The following is a 17371-nucleotide window of genomic DNA, read 5'->3' on the forward strand; positions in this document are numbered from 1 at the left end:
TATCCTTTTTTAAAATTTATTGCAGCGTCCGTAAAGTCCGGAAGCTGAGTGCATTGAGAACACACTCTCCATCACCACGATCTTCATATGAGCAACAAAGCATCCCCGGTGCAAAGTGTGGCATATTTCGTGCTCATAGCAAGGCTGTCCAAGGGATGTGCAGTGTCAAGGGGAAATTGTGTACGGTTAGCGCAGACTCCACAGCAAAACTCTTCAGTATTAAAGTGAGCATTGAAACAAAGAAGTTTACTTACCATTGTCTCTCACCATGTTTTTACGTTGAACCCAATTCACCCGATGTCATCTTCACCCATAAGAACTAGAGGGCGCATTTTCTAAGTTGACAAAAGGGGCATCGCACAGCATGTGTTCGTGCGGCCATTTTGCAAGTTGACACAACAGCATCGTGTATAGCGTTCAATAAACACGAACTCCAACGTGTACTTCATATTCAACGCGTGCGCAGATTGGCGCGCGTGTCTCCAGTGCGCCCTCTAGTTCTTATATATAACTCTATGTTTTCACCAGGCCTCAAATTAACCCACATCACCCACTGCAATTGCTGTGGTGCCCCTGTGCTTTTGATGTGGTGCCCTTAGCAAAGTTCCATTACAAATTGAGATTTTCCTCATAGAAGTGCCTCCTTATCAGAGGACAATTGTTGTGGCCTTTAAAGAGCAAAGTTCAAGGCCTGCTTCATAATAATCTTGGTAGCACCATTAAGGAGTCATTGTCCTCAAGTCTTTTATAATGTGTAGTGCAGCGTTTACACGCTTGCCATAATTTTGATGCAATGCATTCCCAAAGTGGCGAGTGTGGCAGACAGTAGCCGTGCAAGGGGTCATTAGCTGCTAAAAACACAAATTGTACTTTGCAGATGACTGGTGCTGTACTGATTTACACTCACAGCTGTCTTCGCCTGCTACTTATATAAGTCTGGGTGCTAGACCTTATAATTTTTGTTCATTATGTAAAAGCTGTTTGTAGATCATAGCGCCCTCCAGCCTCGCTACCACGAGTAGAATGCCATATCGATACCTCTTGTCACTAACCCCTGGAAGGGAAACACTGAGAATCAATGTTAGTTGGCTATTAACTAAAAGTGGCTGGTTTGCTTGCACACTTGTTAAAAACGTTCTAGGGCTTGTTTGGTGCACTTCGGGCATGGTCAAAAAGCACATATTTCGATGCAATACATTTAAAATGATATATATGTTTTGATCTGATCACCCTAAACTGCATACAGTTAGACAGTTTAAAAGATTAACAAAATCTGAGCGGGGGGGCCAGTTGCTCCATGAATAGGAGACTTTCCAACGCTAGGTGGCAGCAGACATACCGGGTAAGTTTCCATTGTTTACGTAGTTCTGAACATGCGCATAATTCTGAGAACAATGGATTTACCCGGTAAGTCTGCTGCCCTCTATCGTCCCAGAAAGTCTCCCATTGACAGCGTGCTCTGGGTAGAGTAGTCTCTAACACAGAATGGATCAACTTTGTACTGGACTAATTGGTTATTTAAAGTCACTCTTCCAGGGGTTACATTCGAGCCAGGAAGAGACCTTTATCATGCTGTCACCATCTTGGTCATGCTCCCTGTTTTCAATAACCTTTAATGTATGCTACCAGTCATTGCGCATGGCACCAGACTGTTGTTTCGTTCAGCCTCAGTTTGGTTACAATGAGTTGGAATGGAGTTTAATCAGGATACCCACACCATGATAAAGGTCTATTACCTGGCTACACCGTGATAAAGGTCTATTACCTGGCTACACCGTCATAAAGGTCTATACCTGGCTACAACAGCGGCAATGACCTTTTTTGACCCTGGTATTGGCCTTGAGCCCTTTCAAAATTTCCCTTTTCGCAAGAACCCATTGCGCAAGCGCTAACTTTACGCGGGTCGCACCCACGAAAGGTCTATAGACTTAAAGAGTTTCCAATAAAGTGTCCTTTGCAAAATGAAAATGGCGGTGCCTTCTCATAGATGGTATTCAAGCCCTGATGCCTGTATGTATTTTTCACTGTAGCACTTCAGTCGTTACAAAGTGTTCAAAGGTCACCGCGACAGCGTGAATTGTGTTTCAGCGTGGAGTTCTAAAGACCCAGATACTCTGGTTACAAGCTCGTATCTGTTTACAGGCTCTAGCGATGGAAACATCAGAATGTACAGTATGCAGGTTAGTAAAAAAGATAATAGTGATAATTTTGTGTTCCATTTTGATCTCCTCTGTATATAGAAAGGTTTGCGGTAACACCATGTAATGACTATCTCTAATGAGTTGGGGTGGTTCTTTAAAGAACCGTTGGTTTCATCCCGAAGTTTTGATCAGTATGCTCTGATCGTCTTCTGGAGAAAAAAAAAGAAAAAAGAAAAAAAAGTATAGTTCAGAGCTGCCAACTCTTGTTGATACTGCAGAAAATTTCCCTGAAAATAAACCAAAATGTCCTTGTTCTCATGAACAAATCAACAAAAAATTCCCTGATTATGAAAATATTGTGTTGAATGTAATTCTAAATATCTCCTTGAATGTTGCAAATAAACCCTTCGACTGGAAGATGCAAAATGTGGCCAACCCTGACAATTCGGGTTTTAAGGGGACCCCTTTTTTATCATTAGAATGTCTCTTGATTTCCCTAACTCTTCTTTTGTCTCCCAGCTTTCTTGAAGGGTGGGAAGGTGTCATTAAGGGGTAGAGATCACGGTTCCATAAGATTTTTCCAAAACCTGAATTTACACAATTAAATTATTTGAGGTGATGAGGACAAACCAAAAATCCTGTAAAATACAGTAACCTGTTAAATTGGGGAGAGCGGTGGGTCCATTCTTAAAATTGCCATCCCTTAAGCATGGTTCATACAAATGTGATTTTTGACGTCACAGCTAACTTTTTGCTGCAAAATATTCGCAGAAGTTGAGCCTCTTCCGAATTACTCGTTCTTAATTTGTGATGTCATTGGCTTACCATACTCGAGATGATCTCATGTTAACCTGTGATGATTTGGAATGTGTTTTTATTGAAATTGCCAGGAGTGACTCATGTAACATTATTGTTGGTAATATTTATAGGGCACCTGGTACTTCCTTTGATACTTTTCAGACATCTCTTGATTATTGTCTCAGTGTAATTACCAATGAGAAAAAGCTGTGTTATATAATGGGAGATTTTAACCTGAATCTTATCAATTGTTCCACTCATCAGCCAACAGAGGACTTTGTAAATATGATTTCTGCTTATGGTTTCTGCCCACTGATAAACAAGCCTACTCGCATTACCTCTCGCACAGCCACGCTAATTGATAATATTCTTACCAACAATGATACACATCAAATATCTGCCGGTATCCTTTATACCGATATCTCTGACCATCTTCCTCTTTTTCAAACTACTCCTTTTTGTTTTCATCAAAAGCCGTCACCTGATAAAACATACACTACTAGGCCAATAAATAGCTTCACGCTAAATGCGTTTCGGTCAGACCTTGAATGTACTGATTGGACTGGTGTTTTCCACTCGTCTGATGTGGATCTTGCCTACAATTACTTTCTTTCTACTTTTACAGATCTCTACAATCACCACTTTCCTCTTGTTACGAAATCTGCAGTCAAAGTTAAACAAAAACAGCCCTGGATTTCTCAAGCTATTATTACTTCTATCAACCACAAAAATAACCTCTACAAGCGGTTCTTACGCAATCCATCTACAACCAATGAGCATAACTTCAAATGCTTCAGAAATCGACTTACGACAATTATCCGAGTAGCAAAAAGAACGCATTATGCTCGCAAATTGGATGCCAATAAAAACAACATTAAAAACACCTGGCGTGAAATCAGTGACATTCTTGGCAAAAATAGAAAAGTTGATATCCCAGAGGAAGTTACTGACGGACAGCAGACTTTTTCCAGCCCCTGTGATGTTGCTAATTCTTTCAACACTTACTTCACCAACATTGGCTCTTCACTTTCCAGCAAAATCTCACCTACACAGGCATTGTTCTCTGATTACCTCCCAACCTCAAACAACCATTCCTTCTTTCTTGTACCAACGAATCGCTTTGAAATCAATGAGGTGTGCAAACAACTAAACAATGGTGTAAGCTGTGGCTTTGATGGAATTAGTTCAACTGTTGTGAAGTCTGTAATTTCTTTTATCTCTTGGCCTCTTGCCCATATTTTCAATCTGTCCTTTCTGTGTGGCTCGGTGCCTTCTCAGCTAAAAATTGCTAGAGTCACTCCTATCTTTAAAAGTGGTGATCGCCATGACTTGCGGAACTACCGCCCTATTTCAGTTCTTCCTTGTTTCTCTAAAATTCTTGAAAAACTTGTCTACAAACGACTCTTTAAATTCCTTTCTGACTTTCATCTTCTTTATGATCTTCAATTTGGTTTTTGTAGCAAATTCTCGACAGATATGGCGCTAATTAAACTTGTTGATCATCTTAACAACTCTTTCACTGAGAAAATGTCTACTATTGGTGTCTTTATAGACCTTTCCAAAGCTTTTGACACCATTGACCATAGCATTCTTCTCTCCAAATTAGATCACTATGGAGTGCGTGGTGTGGCTAACCAATGGTTCGCTAGTTATCTGTCTGACAGGTAACAATATACAGTTTTCAAAAACTGTGATTCCCCTCTAAAGACAATTGACTGCGGTGTTCCACAAGGCTCCATTCTTGGACCTTTACTGTTCCTTTTGTATGTAAATGATCTTTATCATTGCTCATCCGTCTTGTCTTTTATTCTATTTGCTGATGATACCACTATCCTTTTTTCTCACTCTAATATATCTTCTTTAAGCAATATCATCAACAGGGAACTAAGTCTGGCCTCGTCTTGGTTTAGATCTAATAAGCTGTCACTCAATTCGAGCAAGACTAAATACATGTTTTTCAGCAGGACTCGCAACGCTAACGACAACTTCACCATCAGTATTAATGATACTCCAATCGAACAGGTTCACTCGACAAAGTTTTTAGGAGTTTTAATTGATGATAAGCTGACCTGGAAAGATCACATATCCTCTGTTTCGAAAATTGTTTCTCGCAACACAGGCGTTTTGTCTAAGCTTCGTTCCTTTCTTCCCACACACACATTACTTTCTCTCTACAACACTCTTATTCTTCCCTATCTTAACTATTGTAATATTGTTTGGGCTCATTCAAGCACTAGCAAACTTCATTCTCTGTTCTTAATCCAAAAAAGGGCTATCCGTATCGCTTCTATGTCTCATCGTCGTGACCATACCGCGCCCTTGTTTGCTAACTTGAACACACTCACACTCACGGATATCAACAAACTTCAAACAGCCATTTTCATGTTCAAATACACAAAAAATCTTCTGCCCCACACTTTCTCCAATTACTTTCCTTCTGTCAGCAACACGCACCTTTATAACACACGCTCCTGTAACAATCTCTATATCCCTTTTGCACGTACTTCTTACACAATGAACACTCTTCGCTATCATGGGCCCCGCCTCTGGAATTCAATTGATAGGCGAATTCGCTCGCAGTCCTCTGTTGGTCGATTCAAAGCCTCCTTCAAAAAACACATTGTCTCCCATTATGTAACATAGTTGTGATTCTGTCATTATTTTGGTTTAGTTCTATCGTCGTGGCCGTCTTGTGGTATTTGTATTGTTTGTTTGTTTGAGGTGTTAGTTTGAGGTGTTAGTTTGAGGTGTTTGTTTGTCTGGTTGGGTGTTTTGTTTTTTGCGTTTCGTTTATCCGTCTCGTTTTGATGTTATTGTTATTACTATACGCTTTGTTTTATAATTTAAATGATCTTATTACCTTCCTTTGTTTTGTAAAAGGCATCCCAGCTTACAAGCTTTGCTTTAATGGGCCATGCCTCCATACAGTTTTCAGTCTTGTAACATCCTATTGTTTGTATTTGTATATTGTGTTTGTATGGAAATAAATGTTGATTGATTGATTGATTGATTGATGTCAAACTTTGTAGCGCATTCGCATTCACATAAATTGCAGGAAGTATGAACCGGGCTTAAAGGGTGTATGTACTTTTTGTAGGACAAAAGACACAATGTCCACAGATTTACACTAAACTTACACAGTTTGAAGATAATGATAGTAGAAAGCTTCCCTGAAAATATTACATGCTAAGGTGCTGTGGTTTTTGAGAAATGAGTAAAACAATGTCATGAAAATAATTTTTGTCTCCGTGATCATGAGACGAAAATTCTTTAAGCATGTAAAAATGTATTTTCATAACATTATTTTACTAATTTCTCAAAAACTGCAGCACCTTAGCAACTAATATTTTACGCTGACTAATATCATTATCTTCAAAACGGTGTAAGTTTAATGTAAGTCTGTGGACATTGTGTTTTGTGTTACAAAAAAGTACCCAAATCCAGTCATTGATGACACAGAGAGACTTCAAAAGAAAAACTGTACTTCTGCTTCTATGTAATCAAACTAATTGTTTTTATTTTCCTCTTCAGATATTTGCGTGTGAGAAGGTCATCTGTTGTAATTCTCGAGTCACATGTTTTTTGTTGCGATCGGAAACTCTGTATGCGGGGCTTGCAAATGGTTGTGTCACTGTAATTAACCTAAAGGTAAGTAGTTATCCAATTATCTTATGGTTGTGTCACTGTAATTAACCTGAAGGTAAGTAGTTATTCAATTATGTTATGGTTGTGTCACTGTAGTTAACCAAAAGGTAAGTAGTTATCCAATTATGTTATGGTTGTGTCACTATTCAATTATGTTATGGTTGTGTCACTGTAATTAACCTAAAGGTAAGTAGTTATTCAATTATGTTATGGTTGTTTTTTAAATAAAAAAATGGGTTTAAATTATATAGAAAGGAAAGAGCTGTATCAGCCATTTTAAACTGTAGTATTAAGATGAAGCTTAAAGGCATTGGACACCTTTGGTAATGGTCAAAGACCAGTCTTCTAACTCAGTGTATCTCAACATATGCACAAAATAACAAACCGGTGAAAATTTGAACTCAATTGCTCGTCGAAGTTGCAAGATAATAATGGAAGAGAAACCACCCTTGTCACACAAAGTTGTGTGCTTTCAGTTTCTTGATTTCGGGGCATCAAAATCTTATTCTGAGGTCTCAAAATCAAATTCATATGTTTTATGTGAAAATTACTTCTTTATCGAAAACTATGTTACTTCAGAGGGAGCCGTTTCTTACAATGTTTATACTATAAAGAGCTCTCCATTGCTGCATGCAACAAAATAATGCATACAGGCGTGTCTTGTAATTAGTGAGTAGTGACTGAACAAACAAAAATTCCTCTGGAAATACAACCAGTGGAACACACACTTCGCAATTTTGGGGATTAAACAATTTGGTTCTTCAAAATAGCTGGCTGTGTTCTGTCATCAAATTAAACAGTTTGATATTACATTGTGTCCATGTACATGTTTATGGTTCGTCACACAAAATTTGAACATTGCCATCAACTTTTTTGTCAGCTCTACCAATACTGTATATAACACCTGTGAACTTCACTGTACAATTGCAATTTACATGAACAACAAAGTAAGCTTTTACATCTGTCTCTTTTCTCTTTACTTTGATGATATTCTTTTGTTGGCTTAATTAGGATTTCACAACGGAGACATTTCAATGCAAGAGAGATATCATCATTCAGTGTATGATTACAGCCAAATACGAGGGAGAAGTCTGTCTGGTAAATGCCTACTCAGATAACACAGTGGGTGTGCATGCTTTGGCTGATGGCAAACAGCATATTGTCCTCCGAGGACACACCCGACCCGTACTCTGCTTAGGGGTAAGTCTTTCTTGTTGAGGGTTACAACTTGGAGCAAGTTCGAGTGCACATAATGGCCAACTAATGGTTGACTCGAACCAAGGCTGGTCGAGCATTGGTTGACTGCTGTGGTCGACCATTTGGAACCAGCCTCAAGACCATGGTTTCTTCGGTAGTCCTGATAGCATGTTCCATGCTATTATGTGGGAAGCACAGAAGGGGACCAGTGACACTATAGCGAAAAAGGCTTAGGGCAATACCGATGGTTGACTTGAGTTCCAAATGAGTCCTTAGAGTACGTCACTGCACAGTATGAAACTGCACATGTACGTTGCTATTCAGTGGTCAATCATGGGTCGACTAAACATGTGCACCCAAACATGCTCTTGGTTTTAAAATAAAATAAACTACTGGTTAAATGTAGGGTCTCCAGCACCATGTAATGGTTTTACAAGGTGCTGTGGTGCAATATGCTGCCAATCAAATCAGGAAGATATGTTAATACTTAGTAATACTATTTTGGATTACTATCAATGAGAATAACATCTTGAGATTACTATCACTGAGAATAACATGCGTGTGATTTGTCCACAATATTAGGAAATTATTGTTAAAACAGCCGTAGATTTCACAAAGAGTTAGCACTCGTCTTACTCGAGTTACAATGTAGGATGAGTAACTCGTCCTAACTTAGGATTAGTCTTTAGGTCTGCATGCTACAGTGCAGGGTTGGGACTCGTCCTAAGCCCTAAGATTAGTCTTAAGTTAGGAAGAGTTTTGTGAAATCGACGGCAGACAACTAAACTGGTTTTTGTTTGTAATGTTTTTATTTTTGGTCTTACCAAGGTGTTTGACCATCATGTGTACAGTGGATCTGCAGACAGGAAAGTAATGATACATGACATCAGGGTAGGTTTGATTTTTCAAAATGCAAGATTCAATATGAGTACTGCTATGTAGGATTTTAAAGACGTCCATTGTATTGGAGTAGACTGTGCAAGTCTCATGCCTATTTCAACTTCCGGAACCAAGTTGGTCCCAACCATAAAGAGTTTTATACTTGCACATTTCTAGGTTTTTTCAAATATTTTAGTTTAACATAGTTTATGGCTATCAAGATTCTATCATATTAACTTGTTACCACATGAGTTCATTGCAGCATCCAGCCGCCATCTTAGAGGTAAAATGATGACAAAACAATCAAAGAGCACAGAGTTGTACGAGCGTCGAACAGGTTTGGCCAATGAACCTTTTTTACCTCAAGATGAGGGCGCCCTACTAATATGACATATACATCAGGTCTATTGCATGATTTTTTTTATCAATCAGTCAGTCTAACTGAGATGGATGGTTGATTCATTGGGAGTCAATAGATTGGAAAAAAAAGATTAAAGTTTTGAATAAAATGCCTTGATTTTAAGCCTTTAATTTTGTTTTTAAATTTTGTGTTTGAGTTAGACAGGGGTACGGACTAAAACCATCAAACACCATGGGAGCGCAATAACAGGCTTAATTGTTGGTACTCCGTACTTGATTACCGCTTCAATGGATAAGAAAATCCGTCTCTTCAGTGCAAAGGTGAGTGAATATAAACACAAAGGCACTATGCCCAGTTGTTTTCCCAAGAGATCCTCTTCTGTGACAACTGTTGGTCAAGCACAATGTAACCACATGGGCACAATTTCATGGCATGACTGCTTACCGTAAGCAAAGAATCGGCGCTTACGGAAGCAGGACATTCTGAAGTATCTTGAGTGTATGTGACGAGTCAGAAGGGAATTTCGCGTACTCCTCGTTACTAGGCATTCTTCGCTTACACAGGTAGCGCAGAAATTCGGCGCTTGCACAGTAAGTAGAGAATGGTGATCATAAGTGCAGAGTTTGGTGGTAAGTAGAGACATGAAACTGGGTCCAGTTCTTTTCAGAACCACCATGACTCATAAGTCGCATTCATAGTGGATAAATATTTACAAGAAACCATGGGTAACATTCCAATGGGTAAATCTTACCGATGTCCGCACTTTGATTATTTGATGTAGGTAAACTAAACCGAATCATGGTGAAACAAATCGGCTGAACAAATATATACACAAAAGGGGGGCTATGCCAGCGACTTTTATTCAGATGTGACAACATACTTGAATCGACTTTTAAAAACCATGGTTGAAGAGAAATCAAAGCATAGATAAGGAATACAAAAAAATGTAAGGAAAGGGACTCACTTTCTGAGTTCTGTTCACCGGTGTGACAACAAGAATATGCGACCACTGCTTTAGAGAAATTAATGTACATCATGTCCCAGCAAACCTCACTAGATTGTACTCCCATCTTGCACAAGTTTTAAAACCTACACACTATGTATTTGCAATCCCCTGAATTGTTTGTTTTGGGGAAAGCTAATTGAATCAAAGTGCTTCTGTTATTTTCACGGACATCGGTTTTTTTTTACAGGATGGGAAGCTTGGAAGAGTAATAGCCGAGTGCCCTTACGGTATATCCTGTATGATTCGCATCAAGAAAATGGTGAGTTAAAACATTTTTACAGGTTACTTTTCACAATATGTTTCTTATATGGAAAGGTTTGAATTCATCGTTTCGATCAGTATGCTCTGATCGTCTTCTGGAGAAAGCTTTGAAACCATCAGTTCTTTTCAGAACAACCCCAACTCATGGAGATATAATCATTACATGGTGTTACCGCAAACCTTTCTATATCAAATTCCCACCTTGCAAAGTTTCAAATTTTACTTAAAATTAAAGTACTCGTCTTTAACATAACCAAATGCCTTGAAACTGAATGATCGTTTTATTTTTGAATTCCACAGCTGTATGTCGGATGTACTACTGGTCATGTGGAAGCCATAGATGTCAGGCCAGACAGTATCAGGGATGAGGATGGGAAGAAGAAGAAGAAGAAGACCAAGGCCAAAAAAGTCATGTTCAAGTGCGAGGTAAATTTAACAGTGGGAGGACATGGTCTTCACCCCTGCAAGGAGCAAGTTCGAGTGTGCACCGTGGTTAACTAAAGGTTGACTGTTTTGACTCAAACCCAGGCTGGTTGACCATTGGCTGACGACTGTGGTCCATGGACCATGGTTTCTTCACTGGTCCCAATAGCCTGTTCCATGCTAACATGTGTAAAGCGCAGAGGGGAACCAGTGTAGCGAAAACGCAGAATGCAATGTGAGTGTTGAATACCGTGGCATGGATGGTTGACTAGGCTTCCAAATGAGACGTCCAAGTGAGTGCGTCACTGCGTATGTACGTTGCTGGGCAGTAGTCAAACTAAATACGCATGCTCGGACTTGCTCATGGTTATGACCGTGTTGGTGGCTGGCCGCTGTTACTGTACAAAACCAAAGATGTGGTCCAATAACAGTGGCGAGCCACCAAACATGTGATGACTGATTGAGCTTAAACTTTCACAGGGTTGTTCTTTTATGTGTATAGTGGGTCACATAAAAGATACTCACTGTCTTTTGACAGTTACTACTGTTTTACCATCAAAAAAATCTATTGAAAAACGAGTGGATTACCAAACTGAGTTTGAACTTTAAGCCCCACTTTAATAATCTTTGACTATGTATACTAAAACCTCGGTTGAATTTTTCTTGTGTTTTTTACTCAGTGGTTAGATTGTGGCAACCGAGTCAAACTTACTAAAGGTGCTAAGCATCTGAATAATTACCATATTATCAGTAAGAAAGAGCATCAATGCAAGTGGGGTTACTGTGACGTGGTCATAAACAAGGCATTACCAAACTGTCAGGTAAGTGGAGTACATGTAGTTGGTCATAAACTATCTGTAATTTACTGTGCAAGTCTCACACGTAATCAAACCTTTTTGGACTGAACATGTTTGGTAATTGTCAAAGACCAGTATTCTCACTAGGTGTATAGAATAACTAAACTGTGAAAAGTTGCAAGAGAATACTGAAGGGACAAAATCCTTGTTGCACAACTTTGTGTGCTTTCAGATGCATAATAAAAGGATTCAGGTGAAGAATTTTATTATTTAAGTGAGAAATTATTACCTCTTTCTCAAAATCTATGTAACTTAAGAGGGAGCTGTTTCTCACAATGTTTTATACTATCAACAGCTCTCCATTTAACATCTAATCTCCATTGCTCGTTACCAAGTAAGATTTTATGCCAACAATTATTTTAAATAATTACCAGAATTATTGTAAATTTTTATTGCTAGTTGAACCAGGTCTTCTTACCTGGTATGTATTTATCCAGCCTTGTGTTGACCTTTTGTCCTTTCACACAAAAGTGACAGTGTGTGTTATGCTGTTTGTATTGTGTGCTATTGATTTGGGTATTGAAATCAATTCAAGTGTAGGTGATCATTTCCAAGTGTTAGACGCCACTGTCATCGTATGGATTTTGCTGTCGTGAATGTTCAACGTCCGTTTTAATTAGAAGGGCCGGCGACCTCCTCGTGCCTATACATAATGCATTGGTATGCAACACACCTTAAAGGGTCAATGTAACTTTTGTTGGACAAAAAACACAATGTCCACAGATTTACACTAAACTTACACAGTTTGAAGATAATGATAGTAGAAAGCTTCCCTGAAAATATTACGTGCTGGGGTGCTGTAGTTTTTGGGAAATGAGTAAAACAATGCCATGAAAATAATTTACGTCTCATGAGACGAAAATTATTTTAATCATTTACAAACGTATTTTCATGACATTGTTTTACTCATTTCTCAAAAACTACAGCACCTCAGTAAGTAATATTTGAAAGGAAGCTTTCCACTATCATTATCTTCAAACCCTGTAAGTTTAATGTAAATCTATGGACATTTGAAAAAAGTACCCAAGTCCAAATTCCAATATTAAAAAAGGGTGATTGACAGCCTAAAATGCATAGCTCTACACACATTTAACAGATTGCACTACTAGGGTTAAACATGGCAAGCTGAACGAAAATGAACTGAAAAGTTTTCAAAGCTTTTATTTTTCTTGTCATTTTACAGAAGCTTTTGTGGAAACATGCCAAGGATCATATACAGCCCCAAGAGTGAGCGATGATTGAAGGAACAGAAGATACACCAGAAAGACTTTGAACACCTGGGAGTGTGTGGGGCTGGTGGTTAGTGGAGCCGCTGCAAATCAGTTGAGCACAGCAGATGTGTGATTAGCTGAAACAAGTTACCCACCAAAATGATACATGATTAAGTACATTTAATTTCATTTATTTCATTTACATGTATCTTTACAGGTTCCCTGCTGATGTTCGCTAAGGAAATTTGTTTGTAAAGCAAAACGCTTGGATTGGCAGATGTTTCCTTAGTGCAAGTCTATACATCACTTGCATACACATTGCATATATGTATTTTGTTTTACTTTCTGTACCAAAGCTGCCTTACATTTGTTTATCATTTTACCTATAGTTTCACTATTTGATATGCCATTTTTTCTGACTGCAATTAACATTTTAATGAGACTTTTGATTCTTTCCCCCCCCCCCATGTTGGCCTAGTGGCTTCTGTCCCCGTCTTTCACCTCTGTAGACCCCAGTTCGAATCCCATCTCAGACAGGAGCCTTGATTGCGTTGGTTTTCTCCCATTAGGGTTTTTCTCCTACATCAAAAACTGAATTTGTTTTTCTCGTTTCCTATTCCATCCTGTTATTGGCACCAATTGTGGTGTTGGATGCGTCATCAAATAAATAAATGACGCCAATGGAATGGGTTTGGCCTTTGATGGGATTGCGTCATACTTAAGTTAAATAATAAATAGATAGCACAAAAGCAGAGTAGCAAGAATTACACCAAGGTCAATTGGTGGGGTTAATTAACTATTAGTGCATTACTGATCAACTTGATCAATGTAAAGAATAAAGCAGAAGATCGTTAATTGTGGTTTTTTACGCTCATCTTGGATTTTTGTCCCTAGTGAGTTTGCTCATTAATTTTTTTTTTATTGTTATAGTAAAAGCAAAAACCACTAATTGGTATTATTGGTTGTCCGAAAAACAATTGGCTATAAAGGCAAAATTGATGCATTGTTACGAGGCAAAGCAATAAAATTTGATTAATGACTTGCTCAAGAATATTTGTAGCCAAAACGGACTAGTGAAAATGGACTCTTGTATTCACTTAACTCCTTGGATTTTTTCTTAAATATTAAAGTGATTTCCATTTAACTCAACAAAACTGTTCAGCCTTCAAGGTGGGGCTAAAGAGTTTGTTGCTGGTATTTCTTTAATAATACTTTAACAACAGGTTTTTGTATTGTTTTTCTTTTCTTTCTGTTTGTTTATAATACAAAGTTAGAGCAAGTGTGAAGGTGCATACTTATAGAATACAGCATTTCTTAAGATTAGAAAAAGACAGAGAAATGTAGAAGACATAACATTTCCCAGCTTTGGAGTGAATGTTTTGTTCTTTTCTTATTTTGGAACTTCATTTCGTTAAGAAGAAGGAACAAGGTGAAGATAAAGACAAATCAATGAAGTATTAGGATCTGTTCTCTCACTTGGGATGTTTCATTATTTAATCTTTTAGAGACCATAGCGGCCAGACACGGCTTGTACGAAATGCTCATGGCGGCCAAGGATCTGACCTACTTCCACTCAAAATAAAAGGTCAGAGCAAAGGTCATGTCATGTATTGACATTTTCCATTGTTTTCATGTTTCTGGAAAAAACAAAAATATTAGCCGTGTCTTGTGGGTTACTGCACCTGACTTTCAGTTAAGAAGACTGAGGTTCAAACCCTGTGTCATGAGGTTGATTGCAAGTACTTTTCAGGGTACATTGCCACATTTTTTGTTTAACATCCTCATCTCTGAAAAGTGTCCTCGGTTTGTTTAATTTTAATTTGTTCACTCTTAATTTGTTTACTTTTAATTTGTTCACTCCTAAACTCAGCAGTGCAAAGCTTACGTCAAAGCTTGAGATTTTTCCGAATCACTTAAATTTATTTGTATTGTGACATCAGATTTTGCTTTGTAATTAAAGTGCAATGAAGCCAATGTTAACTAAGATAATCAGAGGAGATTAAGTAAATTAAATTAACAGACATGTTGGTATTTTGTCTATCATATATCTCTTGAAACGTAGAAAAAATTGCTTATCAATAATGTAAGAAATCCATTATGCAAAATAGTGCAAGTAGATTTGACGGTCCTAAAAATCAAAGCTTGACAAATTGTAGTTCAAGAAGGCAAAGCAAGTAGTTATTTTGAATAACATTTGTGCATGTACTTTTATGATGACTGCACATCAAAGGTATAAATGTATTATTTGGTACTTTCTATGTTAATTAATGATTATAATATATGGATCTTGTTTTTTGATAGGGGTTTCTCATACCAGCGTTTAAGTTCAAGCACATCTCAAACATCTCAAAGAAGAAAAAACAATTCTTTCACATTTCAGCTTTCTTGGCCAAAGTTGGACACTGTTAGAAAAGTTGCTCTTTTGCTACCAAAGAGTTGCTTTTGAGGCAGTGCAGTTCGTTTTGCCTTCAAGAATAGCCTGGTATTTGAACCTTGAACTATGTGTTGTAAGTGCCGTATAGTCATACTGATGGTGCGGACATCAGCAACACAGCCATGAAGACATTAATTGATCAACCATCATCTTAACCGTGTTAGAAGTCAAATTACTTGATTCTAGCAACATTTTAGTCAAGACTTTGGCTTGATATAAGGTTTGGGTGCTGAGTTAGTTACCAAATGGTGTTGGACTGCATTATATTCACCCTAAGGGTTACCTTAATTTTTGAAACCAAAGAAATCGGATAGGAAATATAAGTGTTTACTTCCTATCTCATTCATATATTTTGTTAGGATACTTTTGTATACTTTTGTTATGGATTATTTATCTGGCATTATGATCTGGAAATGATCTCTACAGTTTATCAATACTTGAAATTGTCGTTGTTGTTGTTGTTGTTGTTGTTGTTGTTGTTGATGGTGGTGGTGTTTTTTTTTTTGGGGGGGGGGGCAGACATGCCATAATGGAGAGTCCTGTATTGGATCAATGCTGACAACTTGATGAAACTGCAAACCATTCATGTTACTGGGCCAATGTTTTAAATATTTGTTGCTGATTAGTTGAATATTGTAGTAGTCCGACATAAAAAAAAAACCAAGTTGGAAGTCAGAGGCCCACACTCGGTTTATACATGTACATTGTACTATAGTTAAGATAAATTATTTTTGTATTTACAAAATAAATTAGGCAAGGAAAACTTGTTGATTATTTCACTTAATTTATATAACAAATATCACATTTTCTTTTTGTTTATCTTGTGATTAATTTCACCATTGCCCAAAATTGTTTGACAAATAAAATGCCATATTTGCAAACGTATTTCATTTGTCACTTGTTTTTTATTTTGATATTTCGTCCTGTCTGTTTTTACCCAAAGTAAACCTGGAAATAAATCAAATTTAATTTTGTAAAGTCATAAGACCTGAATTTTTACATAGTGAAATTTGTTAGTTGGGGAACCACAAAGGTATCTATTGCTTTAACATTTATTTTAATATCATTATCTATTTTTTTTCTCATGAAAACGATTACTTCAATAAGCCTTTAACTCTGTGTTCAACCCTAGTTACAATTCAATACTATTTTGTTTGGTATTTGTTATCAATTGAGCCTTGTCAACGGCTTGAGCCTGCCTGCCTTCCAGCGGTTTTAAATCTGGCCAACGAAATTGCGTTTACCAAAATAAGGTTACCAGTATGTCTAGTGTACTATGTGTTACTGGTATCTTGTACATTTCTGCTTAATATTAAATTTTTAAGCAAAAAGTTCTGCTTTAGCAGCTCTTTGAAATTTGGCCCTGAGCGAAGATAAATATTGGTAAGCAGGAACAGATTAACGGCCAACACACATGTATTGTGACTGGTCCCCTGCTAATGTTGGCTACAAACGAACGAGCGCGATGGAAGAAAAGCACATCAATTGAAACGGCTCCCTTTCTCGTAAATCAATTTTGAAAATCCACCTAGTAACTACTTAAAACAAGTTAACAAGACTTTCAATTATTCGGTGGTTTTAAAGTAGTCGATTATGTCTTCAAAAAAAAAACCAAAGGATATTTGTAATTAAAATGAAAAATTAAAAAAATAATTTTTATTTAAAGTTTCATTCTCTTTCTCACCAATTTAGCTTTCATGCATCCAGCTCTCAATAATCTCCCTTTTAACACAAAGCCACAAACTTCCTTTAATTTTGCTTTATTTTGCTACTTTCTAATGTTAATTTTTATCAATTAAAAATCTATCAACAACAAACCTGAAAGGGAATGTTGAATAATTTTGAATAACTTCAGGTCAAACAGAGAACAAGGTTAACCAACGACCTAACATTATTAACCGATCATCCGTTTAAATAACAGGGTTTTTTTTCACTAGTGTAAACAATGGAATACAAAGTAGGTTGTAATCCACCAGTATTGAAGACCTCTGATACCGTTAACACAAAAGAAAAACAAACAATATTGGTGCAGTATAATGATTTAACAATGTGAAAAGTTAAAAATATAATTTTCCGTTTATTTTCTCTTTCGCATCAATATAGTGTACTTTTTCCTCTTCTCGTGAGAAAAAGTTTGTTTCTGGAGAAAGTTACTTTT

At 37.4% G+C, this 17371-nt stretch overlaps 1 protein-coding gene across 3 annotated transcripts in view; it reads left to right on the top strand.

Moving 5' to 3' along the window:
- The window catches only part of LOC117293329 (mucin-17-like), a 32128-nt gene extending 14757 nt beyond the window's left edge, over nt 1–17371 (top strand). For all 3 annotated transcript variants that reach the window (XM_033775608.1, XM_033775600.1, XM_033775618.1), the window contains 10 exons: nt 26–224; nt 2031–2180; nt 6471–6587; nt 7596–7784; nt 8610–8672; nt 9222–9341; nt 10215–10286; nt 10589–10714; nt 11392–11532; nt 12752–17371. In XM_033775608.1, the coding sequence (XP_033631499.1) occupies nt 26–224; nt 2031–2180; nt 6471–6587; nt 7596–7784; nt 8610–8672; nt 9222–9341; nt 10215–10286; nt 10589–10714; nt 11392–11532; nt 12752–12799 (1225 nt within the window). In that variant the 3' untranslated portion in view covers nt 12800–17371. The remainder of the gene's footprint in view (nt 1–25; nt 225–2030; nt 2181–6470; nt 6588–7595; nt 7785–8609; nt 8673–9221; nt 9342–10214; nt 10287–10588; nt 10715–11391; nt 11533–12751) is intronic.

This window comes from Asterias rubens, chromosome 1, assembly GCF_902459465.1.
Source record: "Asterias rubens chromosome 1, eAstRub1.3, whole genome shotgun sequence".
Lineage (NCBI taxonomy): Eukaryota > Metazoa > Echinodermata > Asteroidea > Forcipulatida > Asteriidae > Asterias > Asterias rubens.